Source organism: Nilaparvata lugens, chromosome 1 (assembly GCF_014356525.2).
Source record: "Nilaparvata lugens isolate BPH chromosome 1, ASM1435652v1, whole genome shotgun sequence".
Lineage (NCBI taxonomy): Eukaryota > Metazoa > Arthropoda > Insecta > Hemiptera > Delphacidae > Nilaparvata > Nilaparvata lugens.
Window position 1 is genome coordinate 82,707,393 of NC_052504.1, and position 25,234 is coordinate 82,732,626.

Here is a 25,234-nt window from a genome sequence, read left to right on the forward strand (position 1 = left end):
TCTTTTTACATGCAACGAGCCTCTTAAATCTCTCCACTTGCTCTGCCTTGGATTTTTTCCGCATGCAACTTACTTCTCATACCTTTCCACTTGCACTACATTGGATTCTTTCCACATACAACTCACCTCATACCTTTCTACTTGCTCTGAATTGTATGTTTTTCCACATGCAACTTAAATTTTACGTACATCTCTCCACTTGCACTGCATCGGATTTTACCTATATGTAACTCACCTCTTATACCTTTCCACTTGCCCTGCATTGGATTATTTCCACATGCGAATTTCCTCTCATATCTTTCTACTTGCTCTGCATTGTATGTTTTTCCACATGCAACTTACCTCATACACCTTTCCACTTGCCCTGCATTGGATCTCCTCTACATGCAACTTACCTCTTATTCCTTTCCATTTGCCCTGCATTGGATGCTCTTTGTACATACAACTTACCTCTTATTCCTTCCCACTTGCCCTGCATTGGATGCTCTTTCTACATGCAACTTACCTATTCTACCTTTCCACTTGCCCTCCATTGGATGCTCTTTCTACATGCAACTTACCTCTACTACCTTTCCACTTGCCCTGCATTGGATTATTTCCACATGCGAATTTCCTCTCATATCTTTCCACTTGACCTGCATTGGATTCTTTCCATATGCAACTTTCTTCTCATATCTTTCCACTCGCACTACATTGAATTCTTTCCACATGCATCTTACCTCATACCTTTCCACTTGCACTACATTGGATTCTTTCCACATACAACTTTCCTCATACATCAGCTGTCCACTTGCACTACATTGGATTCTTTCCACATGCAACTTTCCTCTCATATCTTTTCACTTGCACTACATTGGATTCTTTCCATATGCAACTTACCTCATACATACAACTCTCAACTTGCACTGCATCGGATTTTACTTTCATGCAACTCATCTCTTATATCTTTCCACTTGTACTGCATTGGATTCTCTCTTCATGCAACTTACCTCTCATATATTTCCACTTGCACTGCATTGGATTTCCTCTACATGCAACTTACCTCTTATAGCTTTCCACTTACACTACATTGGATTCTTTCTACATGCAACTTGTGGATGCAACATACAAATCTTGTATACCTTTCCACTTGCCCTGCATTGGATGCTCTTTCCACATGCAACTTACCTCTTATACCTCTCCACTTGCCCTGCATTGGGTGTCCCGGGACAGTTGCAAGTAGTATTTACTGAGCCGATCTCCTTGAGCGGCTGCGAGAGAGAAAGTTGTATCGCATTCGGCAGTTGGACAGTAGCGGCTGCAGCAACCTTACTTAACCCACTTTAAGCCTGTTATCACAGCCGGTGATCATCATAATTTATTATTATTGCCGGCCGAGAATGATATTTGATAGGGCCTCAGTTAGGTGCACCACGCTCATTCTTTGTCTTCAAGATCCCATCAGGTAGATGTTTGATTAGAAAAAGTTGTCAAAAACTTTGTAATCCGAGTCACAAACCTCTGGACCTAAACATGATTTTGGTAGTAACTTCTGATAATATCACTCTCCCTTTCACTTGTCTCAATAAAAAGTATTTATTATTATTCAATAGTTACAGCATTCAATAGTTTTCAACCGACTCAATAAAATAGTATTCATTATAAAGCAACTATAATTTGTTTATCATCAAGCCTATATCATTCAAGCTGGTTCCGCACACAACAGTGATAGTGAACAGTGGAAATATCATTCACATGAGTTCTAATGGTATTATTCATACTCACTCGGCCGGGCTGAGTGGAATAGTCCAATTAGAACTAGTGGGAATCAAATTGTCACTGTTTATTGTCAATGTTGTATACGAATCCCGCTTATTTCTGCGAGAAAGATGGTTTTTATCGTTTTTGATTTGGTTAATAACATTTCGATTGATAATTTGACATCTTGTGGGACTGGACTCCCCAAAAAACCTAATTTTGGAAGTCCTGTGAGGTTGGGACAACTGACTAAGATATGCATACTCTACATTGCACGTAACAAAATAGTGGATTTCTATAGTCGATTTTAAGCAGAGAAAGTAGAATAAGAATAAGTTCTAGTTTCTCTAGTTCTGAGAGACAATGTAAATAATATATAATCTTAAACAAAATGTATGTAAACATGCATGCGCATATGAAAGTTAATCTTTGAGCAGCAAGAGCGCTTCACAGTAGTCACCTTTACATCTTTCTCATAGACTATTCAGAAGACAAAGCGTGATTCAGTTTTTTCATGGAAGCATTGTGGACTGAGGATAACAGCAATAATTATTGTGGAAAACAGCGGATAGAAGTAGACATTACTTTCATACGCAAATAAGCGCAAGCTATAATATGTTATTTTTGGCTCTACTTTTGATGGACAGGCTATAGAAGTATATGGCACTAGTTTGGTAATGGAATTGTGGACTGCTCGTAATTTTTACGGGCCTTAAAATTCTTATGCAATAGGCCCATGTTAAAAGAAACATAAATTTACTTATAAGCTTTGGCTTGGTTTTCATTGCATTCAGGGCTTAAAGTTATAGAGCTCATGAATGATATCGAAAGGTCATGTGTTGTAAAATGTATTCAAATAAGCTTTAGAGTGGTCATTTCATAATATTGTCTGATCTTTTTTGATAGTGATTCAAGTCATTGAGAGAAAACTCACACTTTATGTTAAATGAGATCTAGTTAAATATCCGATATTCATCTTATTGATGATCAACTTAGAAAAATGCAAATTCATTTCGACTAAATCAATAATCCAGTTGCCATTGGATTGGATTAAATATCAGTAGAATTGTGATATTTCACTCAGTTGAACTAGAAGCCTGATGGTTTCTACTGAAATGAGACAATTTGAGAACGTCATAAAATAAATTAGAAATAAGTTTTATGAATAAAATAGGTCATTAATAAAATTATGCAAGTTTCCTAATGATATTGCACTACTATGCTGATATGTACCTTTGACAATATCCTAGGCTGTATAAATTTAATGTATATTCATAATTTAATGTCAATTATTGCTCAACATCATGTATCACTGAATTAAATCGACATCGTAACTTATATAGTCAATGTGTTTCAACAGCGATGCGAGTATGTCAACTGATTTTATCATTACCATACCCCTTTTACCATCGGAAGGTATGCTATATGCTACAAATTGAGGAATCTAGAATCATACATCTATCCAAAAACGGTTTCTCATGATGTGCGATCAGTGGGAAAGATATAGAGAGGGAAAGTCAATTTATCCAATATGTATTCAAATTAATGCAGATCATGTAAATGATTTGTTGATTTAGCCTTGAAGAAGCCACGTATGTGAAGCAATCTTTGAATTGGAATAAGCTTGTTGAGAATAAGCATTAACCGGTAATAAGAGAGTGGATGATCTTAAATACATGTATTAAAGATCTGAACGTTGATATCATGAATACTAGCCGATGAACAGATAGCTCTGAAGTTATAACGATGGGCGTACTGCCAGAAATCATCATGAAAAGTGGATGGAATAGATCAGCTTTGTAGCTGTTTACTTACCGCTAAAGTATTGCATCAGAGGAGGGAAATGTCACGACCGTTTCCAGTCCGCTATTCATGGCTAGATCTTGTGCACATCTTTTGAAAGCATTAACGTTTTCACGTGTCGAATGCGTTACAAGGACGAGTCACCACTCACTACACTCAAATGTTGAGTTGCAGTTCACAAAAAGCGAAATTCGAAGGGATGTTCGATAATAATTTATCAGAGCAGATGGGTGTCACGATCTGCCAATGAAATGTCTAGAAACTGTGTCTCTTCTCAGGCATCATCGTAGTGAATGAGCTCGTTCTTAAAAAAAACTGATCAAAGATCATTGTCATACTCAGAACTTTTACTAGCAACGGATTAGCAGCATCGATCGTATCCCATTCTAAAAAGCGTTATCGACTTCTGAGCAATTTTTTCTTATTCATATATAGTAAGTTTGGATGTATGATGCTATTGAACATTAGTTGAACTACTGGATAATAAGGATAACTGGTAAATCATAAGCATACAGAGTAAATCAGTCAAAATAAGAGCTGAATTGAATGTAGAACCGCTATTGGATATTCTGAAGATATATCGGGACAGTTGGTCTACTCATTTATTCAGAATGCCATCCAATAAGCTCCCAATATATTAGCATGGGAGTACAAACCCGAAGGAAAGCAAGGCATATGGAGACCAAGAAATAAATGGATGCCGGTACAGGTCAATAGAGCCTAATCCTTGTAAGATGATGACGATGATGATGAGTGAATCATAAGGAATATATTGTTTATGTTGAAAAATTAGAGTATAAATAATTTCTATTTTTTCCATTATGAGCATAAGATTATTGGTTCCTGTGAAGTAATATACTTCTGTAGCACTGGATTATAGTGAGGATAAAATTTATTAAGAGCTCCATTCCAAAACCTACTAAGTCACTTTTTCCGATTTCTGTTTTTCAGGTTATTGAATTTTAATACGAAAGTATTGATAGGATAGTACACAACTGAACAGCATATCGACTTGAAATCCCAAAATACTTGGATCATGTATATATTAAAATTTGATGTCTCGTATGATTCATGATATTTTATATGAATCTCTGAAGCAAGATCACTTTAGTCAAAGAACAACGGAGCAATAAGACAAGAATGAAGATGCAAAATGAAGAGAACTGAATCATTAATCCATTATTGAGAATCTACAAGCATTACTATAAAATAGTTTAAACTTTAAAATTATTAAACTTTATTGTTGATAATAATATAGTGAATGTAAATTATGTATCTATTTTGAAGAGACAATAAAGCAATTTCAGTCAGTTTCGGATCGCGAATTATTGTGGAGCAGGGATACCTGTCAACATCCGACTGCTGACAGATTTTTCATGGAACATAGACCACATAATCATACTATAACAAAACACTGAACATTCAAGTCATTAAAAACCAGCTGGAAATAGTTGACTCCAATTATTGCATTTTAGTGTTGATATAACGGTAGTTCAAGAGAAATAATAGCCCGATATTGTCTGGAATGAGGTTATAAAGTGCAATTTTCATCATTGTTTGTCCCACTTGGAGAATTTTTGTCGCCGTTATCTTTGAACTGATATCTGGAACAATCGGGTCGCAATCGGAACCTGACCTCTGCAGTCGGGAGGAATTGGTTCGGAAAGCGGTGGCAAAGTGTCGCAACTTGTGGGCGGGAGTAAGTTGCCACTGGTGTTACCTCATGCACCCTTCACCTTTACAACCCTACCCCCTCCCACTAGCTTACACCACTATAGAATACTTCACCACTGCAATCAACCAACCATTACAAGTATAGGACAACCGAGAGTTGACCTCAACAACACACTGTATAGAATATATGGCTTTTCTCTGAGAATTCACCGACAGGCTCCTGCTCTAAGAGGCGAAAGTGAATTGCAGGCATTTTTGTGTATATTGACACAGCTATTTTATGATTTGAATAGGGAAAGTTGACAAACAGTATCATGATAACGTAATGATCGAGTTGAACTGTCCGGATAAAGTGAAAAAAGATGAAGTGAAGTTTACTGATTCAAAGAAAATTAGTGTAAAGGTTTCAAATTTGAAAGAATATTGTAAAGGACAAAGATATATGTATTTGAGAGAATTGAATAGCTGCTCCTTTATTGTGACCAAATTTCAAATTTAAATTGTATCACAAATCTCCATTTAGAATGAGAGTTTGCCGATGTTTGCATCTTGATCACAATTTGTCATTGGTGATCTGCTTTTCCATAATATTCAAGAGGTAATTGTTTCATCAAATCCATTGATTTTGTGTAGGTTAAAGTAATAATAGTGAGTTAAAATCTTCAAATTCAGAGAGTTTAAGCTTAGTATGCGATATCGTGACTTGCTTGTTTTATTTGTGTAAATTTTATTAGTTTGAGTATTATATAATGCAATTCTTACTTTTACAGGTAATGTTGGTCGAAGATGCTTCCTGTGATACGTGAGATTTCTACATTATTTGATAATTAAGCATGATTTAGGATTAAGTAAGTGCGGTTTGAACGATATACTGTGGAGAGATAACAATGATGAGATTATATTGCCCCTTTTAAAACAATTAATCGATTTCCAATATAGCTTTGATGAATGGTTTCGTACTGCATGTTTTATGTGTGGAAGACCCTGCATTTCTAAAGAAAAGCAAGGATGAATGAACCGAAATTAGTTGAAAAAAAGTGATTCCATAGTTCCTTCTTCTTCTATACTATCTCTCTCTCTCTCTTCTGTACTATGAAATCACTTTTTTACTAACGAATCGAGTATCCCTAATACGTTATTAGAACCGAAGTTGATACAATCAATAAATTTATGTTATATCTGTTTAGTTCTCATTGTTCTTCCATGTATTTTAAATGTGATGTAAGAACTAAAGTATACAATATCCATGCCAGGAATGAGTATGTAGATGAATGATGTCTATAAGACTGATTCTCTACTATCACACTCAATCTTCATTGCAGTACAAGAATCCAATTTACATGAGAGTGCAGAATGTAATCTTGAAGGTATTGTGAAACATTCAAAGATAAATCTGCAATAAAACTGTTAGTTTATATCATGTATCATCAACCTGAAATAGCAATTATCATCCACGTGTAAGACTTTGAAGGGAAAAATAGATGTAACATTAGAAAAATAACATTTTTCTGCCAGCATGTCCCCTCATAAGGATAGATCAGCTTTCAACATTGGCGGATTGCGAATATGTCATTCGCGATTGTAACATTTTCTCCTACTGAGAAAATCAATATTAGTCACCTTATTAGTTTTTAGTACAAGTATCAAACATGTTCCTATTCTATTATGATCACTTTTCAATAGTCGATGAGGTTATTGATTCATAATACAATCCGTACATCCACTCATGTGCATTGCACACATGATTGCATGCATCTCATACAAGAAGCGGAATAATATGAGTTAAGTTGAATTTATTTATATTTGGATTATCAGGTTTGGCTTTTTGTTGGTAGTTTTAATACTCTCTGTAAAAATACAGTTTGTGTTAACACAGAGAAAATCAAGTAGAGTCATTCTGGTATTCTACTGGTATTAAACATTAATACCATTCTACTAGTATTAAACATTGTATTTTGATCAGATCATTCGCCTAAGAGATGGTGATTAATATTATTTATGACTGACAGAAATTACAACTAATTAATATAATGATTAGAACGATTATGCATTACCAATGAATAGATAGGCTACTGCTATCACTATACAATGGTTATGAATTACGAAATTAAGATTGTGAAAATGTAAAGCACCTTGTTTTTTTAAAAGAAAAGTTAACGAGAAGCTGAAATGAATAAACCGAAATTAATAAAATCAATAAACTCCTGTTACATCTGTTAAGTTCTCATTCATTAGTGTATTTTTTAATGTAATGTGAGAACTCAAGTATTTTAAGTTATTTGTCGATCATATTTTCCGTGACCATTTTAAGATATCCTCAGACAATATGCCACGAGTTGTTCACTTATTATCTTAGCTTGATGTATCCTCTTCCGTAATATTTGCATACCGGTACAGTTTACATATATGAGACTTTTTCAACTGCTAGTTTAGAAAAAGTCCACCTGTAGCACATATTATTGAACACAAGTCAGTATTATCAGACAAGCAATGTCCGTCAGTATCAGTGATCGAGTTTAGCTTCACCACATATGAAACAAGCGGCCACCAGTGTCAGTTTCGTATCGAGGAGTGGTTATTCAGGGGAAGACTGGTCCATCGCCTACGGCAAGGAAAACTGCATACGGCCTCGCCTTACCCTTTTCATGTACAATTGCCAGCACTGCTGAACAAACCAATAACAATTTGCAATTTTCTAAGCAGAACACTTCGATCAAATTGGATCTAAGACTAGATTCTCTCGCATTCAGATGCTTGAAACAAATATTACTTTTGGAAGAAGTTGTAACTATTGGTGTTTTATTGAACAACATGAAGGATCTCAGAATCCAATTATTTCAAATGTACACTTTTTCTCTAACACATAAAAATAATATAAAGATTTTATAAGAATAAGCATCATGCCTCTTCTAAACCAGATTGAATAATTCTGTCTAATAGTTCAGCTTCAGGCTGTGAAAAGACTGAAAGTAAACTTTTTACTGATTATATTTTTCGATTTGTAAATCATCAAGCTATCAAAATGAAAACGTTTTCTCGGGAAAACTTTTTTTCTCCGATCATTACTTTTTGAGATATGAACGCCTAAAGTTCAAATTTTTGGGACAGAACATCTCAAATTCGGTAAGAGATGCATCCATGTTATTTAGAGGTTTATATTACAGAGGAAGATTGAATAAAACAAAACATTTTTGAAAATATCAATATTTTTGAGAAAGTAATAGAAATTACAAAAAAAAACTCAACTAAAAGTTATTTTTGGTCATTTCTAGTAAATTGAATGACTTTCTCAAAATTCATATTTTTAGAAAATTTTTGTTTTATTCAATCAACAATACCTTGAAGAAGTTATCCCCTGAATCACATTGATTTTTATTGATTCTTCCCTGACCCAAATGCATTGGCGAAAACTGAATTCACAAAACTTTGGGGTGCAGGATGGCTTGGATATTTTTTATATTGAAAGAGTTTCTCATTCAACCTGGAAGAGTTACAATTCAATACTCTGTATTAGTTTATTAGTATTATATGTATTTGTTTATCTGTATTCGTATTATTGGTGATGTTGTCTTCCTTGTTGGTGATGTTGTCTTATTTAAAATGACCTCCTCCTTTTCTCGAACAGAAATTCATCTGAACTAGTGTATTCTATTTCACAAATCTCCTGATTAAAACAATAAATTGAAAACAATTATAGTTTTTCCTATCATGAAAACAGCAGAATCAATCCTTATACTGATAAACTAATAAGAAATGACCAGAATTGGTGAAAATGATATCGATTATTTGTTTTTCAAAATATATAGATTCTGTCGTTAGTTTTCATATAAGATGTCGAGAGGAATGATAGGAGAATGATATTATTTGTTTTTCATCAGATATAGTTTCTGTCATTACTTTTCATATAAGAAGTCGAGAGGAATAATTATTAAGGACCAATATATACTTCTTGAATGAAATAAATAAATACGAATCAAAATAGCAATTTGCTGATGTTAGTGAAGAATTTATTAAGCTACAATAAATTCGAAAATGTTTTTCTTGCAGATGCTGTTTTTACAAGTTTATCTGAAGTGTTTCTAACATTTACCACCACATTCACTCTTGTTTATTATTGGAGAGTGCTCTTACGAGATGACGCAACGTTCATACTCTCATCTGAGCAAAATAAGATTAGGGAGGAGCAGTAAACATCATTTTTTTGTAAAATGATACACGTTAGCAAGGCCGCAGCAGCTTGAGACAGCCAAGTTGATGCCCTGGGCAAGGTCGTTTGACAACTCTGTCCGGTTATAATCTCCTCCTATTTTTATTCCATTTATAAAACTTTTTCATCTCGGCAGATGGCGAATCTTAGATCATGAACAGTGAAAAATTCCGTTCGAGCTACAAGTTTTCTAAACGACCGTATCTCATTGTGATTTATCCACTGGCGAAAATCCCATTCTACTCGATCCAACAACAAACCCGCGAGGAACATGTTCCAGTCGAAATTTGCGCTTTCTAAAGTTCAAAGTTGAAGGACAATGTGTTTCTCAGTTCAGAATCAGCGTGTGGTATCATTTCACGCAGATTTTCATATTAGATCACACTTGGTCCGCGCCTTTCTTAGATCTTAGATGAGATCAAGATATTTCAGGTACATGTGACGTCATACTGCTGTTACAAAGTGGACTTTGTGTAGATTCAATCGATCATTTCAGAAGAATCAATATATTCTACATTCCCCATCATCAATCAAACCGCCTATCAGCTACAATAAAAGCTAGAATTTAACAAATTTCAAAGATTATTCACTGAATGTATAATGTTTTCTCTTTTTTGATCTATCAATTTTTGTTCAACTTTTATTACACTGAAAAATGGTTAGTTTACCGGCGCTCTGCAGGGCTTTCCAGTGTATTTCTCATATTCTATATTTAGTCATTTATTTTATTTCAGTTTTATTGCATTAAAAGTTTTTGTTTTTAAATAATGTAGTATGACAAGAATGAATTAAATTCAATTTTGAGTAGAAATATAGACCTAAATTTAGCGGACACCATTGTAATTGGAAGTGAACGTACCATAGTACTTCTCAACATTCCTCATAAATTCAATTCATAAATCGTTGGATCGAAACAAGAGGAAATACATGATGGCAATAATTTATTCATCTTTAGAGTGATGATTATTCATTCACGTACGAAATAAACCCTTTCATTGGCAGTCCATATTTTGAATGTTTCTTTATTGTCTCTTCTACGATGCTTTGCAGGTACTCAAGTTCACCACTGGGTTATTGAATAAAACTATGACTTTCAAACTTTATTGCTCTTTCACAATATAAATAAATGTTTGTGTAACTCTCAGGTTTGTCCTGTACTGAGACTTCAACAAGCCACTACAAGCAAAACGCAATAAACAATTTCAAAAGATTAATTGCTTTAAAAGAATCGTTCAGGACATTAATAGAGCCAAACCCTTTTCTTTCAATGGAGTCTGGCTGATATAAGTCTACAGGCTCCTCCAAATACAGTCCTTATAGGTCTTTAGAGCTAATCAATATTTCCGAAACTTTCATGAAGGGCTAACCCAATAAGAGTTTCACCGAGTATCATTGTTCATTGTAGTTACAGTGTATGAAAAACGGTAGCTTCTACTAATAGAAAATCTTGAGTTTGAGCATTATGTAACGTAATACTCATATAACTTTACGAGCTAGAAACGATATCAATTTCTCCTTATAAGCTCCCATGTTACTTGTAGCCAAGTTATGTAATACTTACTTTTTCTGTTTTCAAACACATTCTCGAACATATTCTTCATCACAAATATTTCAATTCTATTAACAATTTGAATTGAAATTATATTAAATTTCACTCCATGAATGAAGATGGACTAGGCATATGCTATCATATTACTTTGATTCATCTGTATATTATTCCAGCAGCAGTCGAAAGAGAATCTTACGAAGATCTGAGAAGTGAATTTCCAGTCGTACATGAGAAGAAAAATTTGCAGAGCTTGTTGTGAGATGATGACGAATCGTGAAGACAGAGTTTCCCTGGTTATATGATAGATCTGGATACTAGCCGGGAGATCTCCACTGTTTCTTCATACGACTTTTTCCAGCGTGTATCAATTTTTTTCACTAATCGAATTTTCATGGTGATTTGTGAGGCATCCATCGCATTGCTACGTGGATCACCTCTGCCGCCGTCTGTCATTGCCCCTTCAGCAACGCTGAGCCGACAATTGACGTGCGATGATCGTGTTGTCTGAAAAAACAGCCAGCAAATTTAGAGAGAGGCCTCCGAAAGAGAGCTGAAGCATAAGTTCGCCTTCATGACTGTCGTTCTTGGTCCATTGTCGGTTTCCAGAACACTGTCTCCCTGTTCATTGTCGTTAACAGCCGATACAAAGTCGATGTGTTGAGCCTCAAAGGTGCGCGCATCCTTCCGCATTCGTATAGTGTCTGTCAATGGATGCATCTCATGTTTTCTTATTCGTTCATTGAATCAGAATATGGACTCCATCGTATCCCATTTCCTAATTTTCAGTTTGCAAGTTAATGCTTCTCATCTAACATATAGAACCAATCTATAATCAATCTATTTTCAATGATAAAATCACCTATCGGAGAAAATATCATTGATACTTCTCGCTTTGTCCAGAATTTTTAATCAATTGATTTAGATATTTCAATATCTGAAAATTTGAATATTCAAAGTTTCTTCAATTTCCTCAATTGTTCTCTATCATGAGGAGTTACTTATGTCACTAATAGAGAAGAAAACTATTATAATAATGAAAATAAGTAAGCCTACAGCTGAAGATGTGTTTTTCAACAACCGCTCTCATTTGACAAAAATAAAACTTTCAAGTTTAAACTGATGACAATAATCCAACTTTTCTAAGTGCACAAAATTTTCCTGAAAGTAATTATTCCAGCGTTCATTAAGAGTTCTTCAACAACCATAATACGCACTTTTTGTATAATCAGCTCTATGATAGTAAAACAGCTCTTTTTTAATAATATCAACTTTATTTTCAACTAGCAAGTAACCCGTGCTCCACAAGGGTCTAATTGAAAACTTGATAAACTGAAATTTGACCAAATTAAATCTTGAAGAATTTAAAATAAGCCTATAACTATCCTCGATAAATTACGAACCTATAATTTGCAAAATTTCAAGATAATCAGTCCAGCAGTTCAGACGTGATGATACGTCATTCGTGAATTTCCCATCCCGTACGTGTATAAGCCGATCCTTTCCTTCATTATATTATAGATAAATGATAAGAAACAATTTTTTATTTTGCTGTCCTTCATGATTTTCTTGTGTAAAGTGTTATTCATGAATTTATTATGATGGTATACGACATCAACAATGGATTATTAAGAACGTGATTTAAACTCCCGCAGTACCCACTCTGAAAAGCAAGGGCGTTCATTCGAAGACAAGGTTCCCATGTCAAGTGCTGTTCAATAACCCTCCCACATATCAAGGAGATCATTAATTCAACCACTAAGCGAACCTGACAATTTGCACGTCACTATTGATACATAAGCTTATTGCTCCCAATTCAAAGACCTCAGAGTTCTATTGAAGCGTAGAAACAGCAATTGGTCCCGAAGAAAACATGTGTTGTAATGTACATTGAGGATATTGCAAGACGGAGGGTGATTAATCAAAGTCAGCCAACAAGTGAACAATTATTAGCTCATGCTTTGTTTTTGGCCAGCAAAACATGCAGCAATTAAGATTATATTGAGCGGATTCTAATGTATCCCAAGCTAATCCTTGCCTTGAAGCGAAGCTCAGTCTGGAACCATTGAGCATGAATATTCTCTTCATAACGTGAGGTCAGTTTGAGTTCAGTAAAAAACATGATTCGATGATTGTCCTAATCGGATAGTTGGACCTCCCTCTATTCGTAAACAGAATCGATACTAGCATTATTTGAAGTTGTTCTATGATCTCGATCAATTTTTCTTTCGACTTAGCCAACTGGCTCTGGGCAAGGTCTTTCTGATTAACGTCCGCATTCAGCTGCTGCCGGGCTTTACTTTTTCAATACAAGGCATGACTTTTTTGTTGAAGTTGAGTTCTAGCTTCTGTATTCAATCAATAGGAGTAGGAAACTTATCTTATAGCCTTAGAGTACATGTAAATTTTAAACTGTGAATATGTTATAATGGGCATTCCGATTCCACAATCCTTTTTTTCTAACAATGAAATATTCTTCTCTCATGCTATATTGCAGATAGTAGTGGTAAGTGTATTTCTAAAGCCGTGTCCACACTGAATAAATGTTCCACATACATGTTCGACAAACATGTTTTTTGAAACATTTTGTGCAAATTTTATTATTTTTGACAAACAATGTTTGCTCATGGCCAGTGTGAACGAGTCACCAAACAAAATATTTGAACAGGAGAACTGGTTTTATGTTTTACAGCTGTCAGCACTGAAAATGTTTGGGAAAACAGTAATATTTTTGACAAACAATGATTGTCCAAACTTTTTAGAATGTTTCTCCCTGAGCTCCTCAACAAACATGTTTGTCGAACATTTGTTCAGTGTGGACACGGCTTCACACTGTTTCAATGTTTGTCAGAGCCATCTATTCAATTTTCAACCAGCAAAGCTATCAGGACATGAAAAGCAAAATTATCTAATGATATTTTATCATTTACCACATGGGATTGTGTAAGTCGACCATGGGTGTTCTGCTTGATAGAATTTGATTGTTCATATGGAAAGAGTTTCGAAACATTTGGTTCAGTGGTTTAACATCAGTGTCATTGTTTTTTGTGGTCGTTGAAAATATACATTCCGTGAACATTCAAATGAAACAAATGCATCGATAGTTTTTTGTGTTAATGATATCTCATACGTTCAAGCAGAAACGTTATGCTGGAACTTATTGTAACTAGTTACCGAAGCCGCCATTATGTTCGGTCTTATTGAATGAAAAAGTAATTGTTCTTGCTCTGAATTTGCTGAGGAATTTAGCGACGGTTACGTAATTGGAGTGAACAAGGTGGAGCAGCGCCGGCTGTGGGCCAACAACGAATTAACGGTCCACAGGACACGGTTTCGTCTAGTAAAAGCTATGGAAATGTAGGCCCCAATAAACTTTGTCATAAAACCAAGTCACCGACTCACATTCCTTGCAGTTTTTATACGGTTTATTCTCTCCTCCAATTTGTGGTGTGCTAGCAATGAGATAAGTTGATACATTTTCATTATAAAAAATTCTATCCAAATTTAAGAAGTACAGTCATGATAACAATAAAATTATCTTAATATTATTCGCAACATGCTGACCACTTCGAACTATTGATAACACCAGATTCTCAATCTCCAGAAGAATTTCAGTGGTTAGTTGTATATTTATTTATTACACTATATGATATACATGAATGATTCATACAAATAATGAAGGGAATCAGAGAAATCTGATATTATTCCCAAAATATTACAAGATATCCAATAGAGCAGCAGCGAAATTTCGGTAAACAAATTGAAAGGAACAAATAATGAAGGTAAATATGCTCAAACTCACAATAATAATTATCGTAGCGAAGTCTCTCAGAAAATGGGTATATATATAAATTCAAACATGATTTGAAGAATTATTTTTCAAATCTTATCAATCACTCAGGAATTATTGAGAATGTTAATTTCTTATGTTGTAGCCATCAAAAATATTACTGAATAGATAAGAAATCAAGAAACTATTGGAATGAACTCTGTGATGTTTTGGAGGTGGTGTGGCGGTCAATACCGATAATTCCACAGTGAATGAGAACGAATAATTGGCATTGTCCACTACTTCGTAAGAATAATTTGAGATACAAGTTATTTTTTAGTACTTAATTATCAATCTCGAGTGGAATTATTATCTTCTCTTTTACACTCTGAGTTTACTGATTAAACAGTATTAATAGAAACCTGATAGAACAGTGTTAACAAATTCTAACAGCTTGATCTTGGATATTCATTGTATACTAAATCGGTAACAGTCTGTGTCAATTAGTATTCAGTAAGATGTCTTTTGTGATGATCTTGTCTGTGCTAAATGGCATGAAATGAGAAAATGATGAGCTAATGTATGAGCGCTTACTGCACTGCACTGCGCTGCTGAGCTCGTGACAGAATAGAAAGGAAAGTGAGGACGATAAATGAGTCGAGAGAAAGATTATTTGGTGGTCCCTCATATCGGATGAAATGGACACCTTGCCCGCAATGCTTGTCAAATTACCGTCTTATCACAATCCACTCTGTTTTCTATTTCGTTCCATGCATTGCTCTGGTCCCTGTCCTTTTTATTAACAGAATCGCATTCAACATGCGTGAAATAGTTTGTGAATACAAAACGTTATTTTGAACACTTTCACTTTTTATATGCATCTTGTATTTGTTGAGCACTTCCTGATCGAAGATCGTGTTTATCGGTATGTTCCCTGCGAATCTTCCTTCAAATACGCTACTTTCTAGAATTCACACATTCTTGCTTCTTCTTGATTTGCGTTTATTTACTGTTGGTTTGTAACTCAATTACCAAGATTTCATTTTTGAATAGAATTATCTTACGCATTCAAATTGAGTGATAGTTGCGTTAGAATCTGAAATAGTTTTTTTTTCCATTTGAAACTGCATCCCAATTTGAGATAAGCCTCTTAAGACTTCACTGAATACTTTCCTATTCACTTTCTATTCATACCTAGTTTTCTCACCGCACAATTCTTGGGTGAGAATAATTGCTACGAATATGAGTTGATTCATTTTAACATAAATCTGATGCATGTTACAAGTTATAAACGAGGGTTAAGTGTCTAAATTTACAAACCAAGGCGACTCACATACGACAAGATAAGATAAGACAAGAATTTATTCAACACAGTATACTATACATGTAATAAAATAAACAGTTGAAAATCGTCATATGGATTAATTCGAAATAAGCTACAGAAAGAAACAAATATACAACAATGTAATATGGAAATTTGAGAAAATTAAACCGATATAATTAATGCAATGCCCTAAATACATGTATTTATACAATAATTTGTAAGTGCTAATATACAACTTGTAAGTGCCAATATCTACTAGCTAACACAAAAATCGATATTGATGGAACTCTATAGCAACACTTTAATATCTGACTAAATTCACTCATTCAAATGGATTCTATCGTTTGCATAGTGTATTTGTACTTCTAGCTTTCATTCACCAGCCAGAAGTATTCAGTAACCTAACATGTTGCAGTAGGCTACATACTTCACACCTTTTATAAAATCCCACGTTTACATTTATTTGAAACAAGATGTAGCGATCGGTATTGAGAAACTCTATTATTGTCATCAAGCATCCTTATACTATCACAATTAATGATCTTACAATAATCTACCCTATTTTTTGGTAACTTTTATTCATCAAAATTCGGAAGAAGGACAGTTTTGTGTTTAGTCTGTTGCCCTCCCCCAATCATTGTGTATGATTTGTTTCTGTATTTGAATAAAATATCACTGATTTGTCACATTATTCAGTAATATCGATTGATGAGAGTGAAAGCTTCCAAACTTCACAAATCCCGTCCAAGCTGGAATTGGTTGTTTCATTTGAAAAGTCCATTCAGCAGCGATCAGAAAGAATATGAACTCTCACTTGTGAAACAAAAATGACGAAAATTTATGAGTGCGATTCATTTTGTCGTCAATGCAAGTAAAAGTTGGAAGACACACTTTGTCGTGAATAGATGAGTTGAGTCTATTCATAGTCATCTGTGAAGATGCCATGCCAATGGACGTTTGCAATCAATCAGACAACGACTGTTCTGTTCTGCGCTGCGCTCACCTGTCCAATCGCCAGTGAAAGTAGTATTTCAAGGTGGGCAATGAATCATGGTAGCTGCATTGCCATCCTGAACACTGATTACAATCCAGTTATCAATCTTCTTCATTTTATAGGAAGTTGGAACAATCAATTATTATTGTCTCGAAGATCCTTTTCAACTGTCTTGTTGGATTCAGCTTAGCATAGTGTTTTTGGATTGTAACAGCGTAGACAATGAGGAACTCTGTATTCTAGGATTCACACTACTATTTTTCTGTTTCATATTGTCTTCAGTAATAGCATAGAGGTGAGATGTAAAATGCAGAATAGAAAAAGCGAGGGCTGCATTCAATCAGATGGCAAAACTGTTCAAGAGTCACAACCTTAATATGCACATCAAAATCAAACTCCTCCACTGCTACATTTTCTGAATACTCTTCTATGTGATGGAGTCATGGATATTGACCAAGTCATTTGAAAAAAGGCTCGAGACTTTTGAGATGTGGCTGTATAGAAGAGTGTTGAGAATTTCATGGATGGACAGAGTGACCAACAAAGCTGTATTGGAGCGAATGGATAAGGATTTGGAAGTGATGAACATCATCAAGAGCAGGAAGCTTGCATATTTCGGCCATATCATGCGCAATGAAGAAAAATACGGCCTGCTGGAATCCGTTCTCCAAGGAAAGATCTATGGCAGAAGAGGACCAGGAAGAAGGAGAATATCATGGCTGATAAACCTGCGTACCTGGTTCTCCAAGACTACAACAGAACTTTTCAGGATGACTGTAAATAAGATATCCATAGTCAGGCTGATCGCCAATATTCGGAACGAATAGGCACTAGCAGAAGAAGAAGAATAGCATAGACGAAATGAACCGGCTTGAATCTGTGGAAAACGTTCATGATTCCGTCAGTACTATCCAACTGTTAAATGTATGCAGTTCATGATTTGAGGTATTCCCATTTGGTCTTTATTAACTTTTCCTGCTATATAGGATATAGCTTATGGTCAAGTGTCCGAGAGGCTTGAGCCTGTGCTATTAAAAAGCCAGCTCAAGTAATCTTGCAAGTAATTTCTGAAGTTCTAGGAAATCATTTTGCAAACTCAATTAATACAATATACAATTGCCAGATTCTCAATGAGACAGCATTGCTGCTACCCCTTGTTTGCAAAGTAATATTGATAGTCCATAAATTTCAAGCTCTGCTCCTATAAATACCCGGATCATTCAATATTTCTTGTTTGCCGACGATTAGCTTCATTGATTCTATTTTGAAATATTATGACTGTTTAGAGGGAACAGACAATACTCATATTATCAACTGCATGAGTTTCCACTTCACGTTTTTGTATTTCACCTCAAGACATTTTCATACGAACCTGGGTACACGTAGTCCATGGGAACGCGACAACTGCACTAATAATAACGGTAATATTCAGACGCAGATTCCGGGTTGCAATTTGCTCCGTATTGTTCCTGTCATAACAGATCACAGCGTCGTTTGTCGTTTGTGTTGCACAGTGCTGGTGAAGAAGGAACTGGCGCTTGCGCTTGTTGTCAGCGTTTGTTGCTAATTAGGCACGTTTCGCGACGTTTCGTGTGTTACGTCTGCGTTTTGTTGGTTCCACTCTTGCTTTTTTTTTCTCAAGAAAAGTCTTCAGTCACCACAACATTTGAATTTGATACTTTCCGTAGGTCAGTTGATACAAAAACTACGATATTCTACAGTATCCACTCAGAACCGTCACTGTAACCATGAAAATATTGGAGCTGAAATTCTTTATTCTACAAAAAAGATCAACAATACAATTATATTTGGATGTAAAAAATAAAAATAAGTTTCATTGGAGGCTCCTCTTATGGGCACATGCCATGAAATGTAATTATATTAATAAAACTATCGATTTTTGAGTTCCAATTAACTTAATATTGAATAAATAAAGATAAAAAATTATTTCTGATAAAACATACCAGTATATATTTAATCAATTCTATTCATAATTTCCACTTACTGAGCTGTGTGTTTTTGTTATTGCTTGTGATTGTAAATATTGTCGATTTGAATAAATCAAATTACATTTTTAATTCATCTTTCATTGTCTCAACTATCAAGAATATATATGATATTGGCTCAGTTTCAAATATCTGTTAAGTATCTTATACAACATTGAAATCGTATGATCTCAAGTCTAAACCTATTGTATCGAAGCAGATTGTATGAAGAATGACTAAGAATTGGGAATATTCTGAAGAAGCATTAGCAACAGTGAAAAGTGTTTCCATCAACTTAATATTTAATAAAAATAAAGATTAAAAATTCTTTCTGATAAAACATACCACTATTTATTTAATCAATGAATAATAGTGGTTGGATGAGTAGTTAAATGTTTCACTGGAATTATGGTAATGCAATCTTTATTCATTTTAAAATGGACGAAATGAAACCAAACGATTAACATAAGTAGTTGAAAGTCTAGAGATTCGGGAAAATGACCTTGAAATAATAATAATGATTGTGTTGATGGTGACATAACTTACTCCTTCAATATGACGTCTTTTGTTCAGCTGGGCTACTACTTCGAAAATTGTATGTGATTTGATTAATGAAATCGTCGTAGTTTGGATAAATAAACTCAACTTATAGTTTAGATAGAATGCAAATAATTCATGAACATTTTTCGAGCTTTTATATCAGTATGATTTCCATCAAAGCCTTACAAACTTTTGCTAAGAAATCACTCTCACACTCATTACCATTATGTTTTGGCGGAAAAATATTTTCTGATAGTATTATTGTCTGGTTCCTCATAAATTATCGAGTTTTATTTTAATTATTGTCCATTTTCTCAAAAGGTAAGCTAGTATGACTAATGAAAGCATCAACAACCACTCCCTCCAGTCATCGACAAAGAAAAACTGAAAGTGAAACACATAATCATTTCGAGTTGTATTAGGTTCAAAGGTTCTATCAACTTGATGTTCCCAGATACTTTATTGTTTGGAACATTGACAAATGGTATAAATTTGAATAAATGCGAAGATCAGTTGGTTGGTTGGCATTTGGGATTCAAAACGAACCTGCTGGCCTTGGCTTTTATCTTCAGCTTACGCCCATGACTTTGACTAAGCCACCAACTTATCTGGATCTGTCGCCACAATTCAGCGCCATGTTCATTTGATACGACGGCCAACGAAAATATCCTGTCATCAGTTGGAATGCTGCCTCTCTGATTAATCGATTTGGGTCTTGATTTGACATCAGTATTCTCATCTAATTGAATAACATTATACAATTCTGTAAGCTCACTCGATGAATTTGGCTAATGGTCAAAAACAAAAATAATTGAAATAAACATTTTATGATATTTCATTCTTATCTTAAAACACTCGGCCTTGGAAATCCGAGTTTATGCAAATAATTCCCATGACCTGTGTTCGATAAGGTCCGAGGAACATTTTTGCATAAGTTTCCTTCCTCCAAGTAAGAAGTTATGACATTTCAAAATCAATGTTTCTTTGCAAATATGATGTTCTCATAATATTATGTATTATACTTAGGTGATGGAGGAAATGTCGAAAAACGATTACTGGACGTACATTTCAGGTGTGTCTGGAATCCCTGGGAAGTAATTCTGAAGCACATAACTGTCGGTTAGTTTCAGTCAATCAGTTGTTTCAATTCAACTTCAATTCAAAATTCGAACATCAGTTTTTTATTCGTGTAAAACTGGTGGTAATGTGAAAGAAAATACACAGTGACAACTAATGACTAAGAGCAGCAGTTGAAATTCACAGTAGTAACCAATGATCAAGATCTCTAGTAATCATTACTGATTGATAAATTCTGTTCAGTTGATCATTACTAATTGATTTTTTACAAAAAATCGTCGAATGCTCTGGAGAGAATCGGTGAAATGCTTCAAGCATTGCAATAACTGCTGTTTAGATGGTATAGAAGTAAGTTAGTAATGGTTAGATGGTATAGAAGTATTCAGTAACATTCTCTTCAGTGCAACATAACATGATTTAGAATTTAGAGTTCTATTCAAATCAAATCGAAAATATTGTCAGAACCTCAAACAGTACCCTATATCATTCTAGATGGTAATACAGTCCTCAATACCTTTATACTTCATGATCCAAGCAACTCCATATTGAAGTTACTTTATCATTACGAACCACGTCTATTATAATAAGAAGTAGAGTATGGTGTGCACTATGAACGTCCTTCCCAACCCAGCCAACAATGGCCGAAGGCCGTAATTTGGGCGTGGCGGATCTGATTGACTCCCGCGCACCATTATCTTACAAGTTTATTTGACCTACTACTGAATTAAATGTAAAACTATAAACATTTGTTGCTGACAACTGCAGTCAATGTTTTGAATATAGAAGGAATTGTCAATTGTAAAATGTAACATATAATAAACAACGAAGAAAACTTTACAACCCTAAAACGATGAATTTTTCTTCTGTTCTTTTGTTCATTTTTGAATTTTTGTTCATTATTCATTTTCGAATTTTTGTTTTTTGAATATCCCCTTTTCAAAGTATGCATCTTCCTTGAGACGAATCAATCCTTGTATGTATCAATGTCAAACAAAAAATAATCAATCATAGAAATTTTTTGCAAATTCATCAAGCCTGATACCAACATAATAAAGAAACTGATGCTGTATTCCACACATCTTGAAACATAATGTGCCGGTTGCACAAAAGCCGGTTAAATTTTAGCCGTGATTAATTCCACGAGAACTAATAAGAGAAGCCGTATTTTCTAAAAGGCCTTCGGTTGCACTTGCACAAAAGCCGGTTAAATTTACCGTGATTAATTTCAAAAGAACCAATCAGAGAAGCTGTCTTTACTAAAAAGCCTTCTCTGATTGCTTCTCATGAAATTAATCACGATTAAAATTTAACCGGCTTTTGTGCAACCGGGCCAATGTTTTTGTTGTGACAGTGATAATTTGTGGGAGTGTTCCAAACTGTTTCATAAATCTACTACTTCATAATCGATGCGATGCATAGAAACATAAGTAGTCACTGTTACTTCACGCCATAAAGTAAAGGTTAGACCAGAGTACTAATTTATATTTGAAAGTTCAAGGCTACACGAAAATAAGATGATCATCAGAAGTAGCAAGTGTATGGAAATAAACACTTTCAGACTGAAAGGTGATTGGTCGAAGCGCACTCCACTAAAAGTTATGTAATATTGTCTCCGTGAAAGCGTAGTAATAGTAAAATTTTCCTATTGAGAGAATGATTCATGAAAATTTTCTTTGTAGCGGTAAATGTGAGTCTCCCGTTTATGGAAACTCGTGGAAACAATGACGTTATAAAGATGTTGATTCCATTCGTAGACTTGTTTCAGTTGCTTCAAACGAACCGGTAATGATAATTATTATCCACATTCATGCACAATGACTTACATTCTATTCTTGTTACACATCAAATAACTGATTCCGCGATGCAGTGGTCTCATTTGAATTGATATATTGCTCTACATTTCAATTCTTTTAAAACATGTCATTCCTATAACTTTAGATTGAAGTATAGTGAAATTCAGTATATGAAGCCAGCATCTTATTCACATATTTTTGCTATCCTTGTCTTCTGTCATTGGACAAAGCAGATAGCATCATTCCTTTCCAACTCCTCACCGTTGTCAAATCGTTTGTGGACTATGTATAAATATGATGAACTACCAGAATATTCCATCTTGAGTATGAAAATTTATTCTTGAAAAAATATATTTTCTAGACAAATATGATCATTATTACCAAAAATCGATCATTGATCAGATCAGATTCACCAGAGTAAATTTAATCACAGCTATCTATCACAGAAGGTGGAGGAAATGGAAGATTGGCAACAATGCCTTCATATTGAATGTCACTTTGGATAAGCTACTTTTAATTATTTCCTATTGACAGAACTCAATAATCATTTATCAATGCACGACACTCAATGGTCCAGTTTGCAAGGAGTAAGTTTCATTATTTCGGCGAATTTCATGATCATTCAAATTCTCACCGCTAATCTTACCCAGGAAATGAAATTGTTTTTTGAAAAGTCCTGTTTCATCCCATGAGATTCGAAATCATATTGTTTTCGAAATCGGGACGGGAACGTTCTATGGATGTCTTTGAGATATATTCAGCACAGATTCCGTGATGCGATTATGAACTATCACTATCCAACAACCTTCATTCAATCAATGGAAATTTAATTATTGTAAAACCAATTAGAAAATAATGTTAAACCATCTAATCATTGAAAAATCGATATCCACAATATTGTTCAAATTATTCCCAATAAAACGGACTACTGTACTATGCATTTTGTCAGTAGGGACTGTGTATTGGTGTAATGACTGTATCTGCACTTCTTATTCCGGGAGAATCTTCTCATTATGACGTAGGAAAACCTTATGCACCGAAGATTCAAATAATTGTAAATCCGTCTCACCAAGCTTTCATTGCCACTTGATATGCAATTGACTCATTAACGGTGCAGGAAATAGTAATCAACTCAGACAAAACATTGCATTTCCTCAATGATTGCACTCCATTATTGCTTATCAACATGACTTTGTGAATCTCGCCAGTCTTTGTTGGGCTTGTCATTGATAATAGCATTGAAAGAACAGCCATATCAAATTATTTCTATGAATATTTGGTGTTAATGTGTTCAGTCCGGAAATTGACTTTTTCTAAGCAATTGAATAATTTAAAATGGAAAAGCATGGCGGGATGGAATGAACTCATGGAATTCCTTGGAGATTGCTCCTGTTTCTGAAAATGTATGCTGTATCTGAATGTTTGTTATTATTATCATATTTTTGTTGTGTGAAGCCACAAATTCTGAGCAGTGTTCAAGTGGCATACAACATGCCATTTTTAGAATGGATTCACATGAATGCTCTAAAACACTCCTCAATGGTATAAGGACAAGCTTCTACCAGTGTCCTAATTATCTTTGATCTTACTTGTCGAATTATCTTTGTATCACTTCTCTGATAATAGAAGGATTTCATTCATAGTGTTCGATAGTGTTATTGGGGAATTAATAATAGAACTACTCGTATCTACATATTTGATAACAGTTTATCAATGGGCTTACTCCATACTGTACTTACCTCGAAAGTTGATAAAACAGACAGAATACCAGTTGATACTCTAGAGAATACACTGGAGAGAATACCAGATACAATACTAGAAAGAATACACTAGTTAATAGAATACTTAAGTTTATAAGAAGAATACTAGTGAATCTACTCTGGAATAAGACTATGAAGTCACCACTTTGTGTGAGTCTTTCATGTTTGAGAACTTACTCATAATAACGTAAAGTAATTGAGATATGAATGGATGTATCTGTTGTATGGAAGGTCTTCAAGATTGGATTTTATGAAATTTATTTTTTCTACATTCGACTAATGAAGCATTTTTTCTTCTGTTACAGGATCACATCCAAGAAGTGTTAGATAAATGGACTCAAATAGACGACGAAATATGGGCAAAAGTGATCGTTTTAGAAAGAAATAGAAGAGTAGCGAAGGCATACGCGCGCGCCCCCGTGCTCACAATAAACGGATCGGAAGACGGATTCGATGGTTTCAGGTAAGATTTATTTCTGAATTTCCAGTAAGGTTTTCTAAGTATGGTGCTTCAAACGTGATACCTATCATGATGATGTAATAGAGTGAATAATAATAGCAATTGAATATCGTGTTATAGTCAACTGTATATTTTTGAAATTGCAGTCCTGAAAATTCAGATCGGCATAGATAAATACAAATAAATAACTCAAGGAAATAATAAGTAGGTTGTATTTTTACTTTAGAGGATTTGAAATAACAGAGAATTTGAAAAATAATTTGGAACCCCCCTCTTCCAATAACTGAATATAAAATTCGGAAAAATGAGTCGGTAAAACCTAAACTCAAATACGATCAATCTCTTGTGTCACTCCGCACTCCTAGTTCAAAATAAAGGCAGCGATTCCATTCTATTTTTTCCTCATTTCTCAAATTTACCTACACTTGAAATGGAGGTTGCTTGGAATGTGAACAATTATTTTTTCCCAAATATTTTTTTATGAATGGAGCTATATCCTTTTTTGAAACTATATTCCAAGGAGGAATTACAGCTAATGCTCCACAGGACATGGGTAATAATAATT

The 25,234-nt window shown here is 34.5% G+C and overlaps 1 protein-coding gene across 1 annotated transcript in view; it reads left to right on the forward strand.

Moving 5' to 3' along the window:
* LOC111043775 overlaps positions 1-25,234 on the forward strand; it is a 176,658-nt gene that overhangs the window by 118,823 nt on the left and 32,601 nt on the right. The window contains exon 5 of the mRNA XM_039445326.1: positions 24,515-24,672. Within this exon, the coding sequence (XP_039301260.1) occupies positions 24,515-24,672 (158 nt within the window). The remainder of the gene's footprint in view (positions 1-24,514; positions 24,673-25,234) is intronic.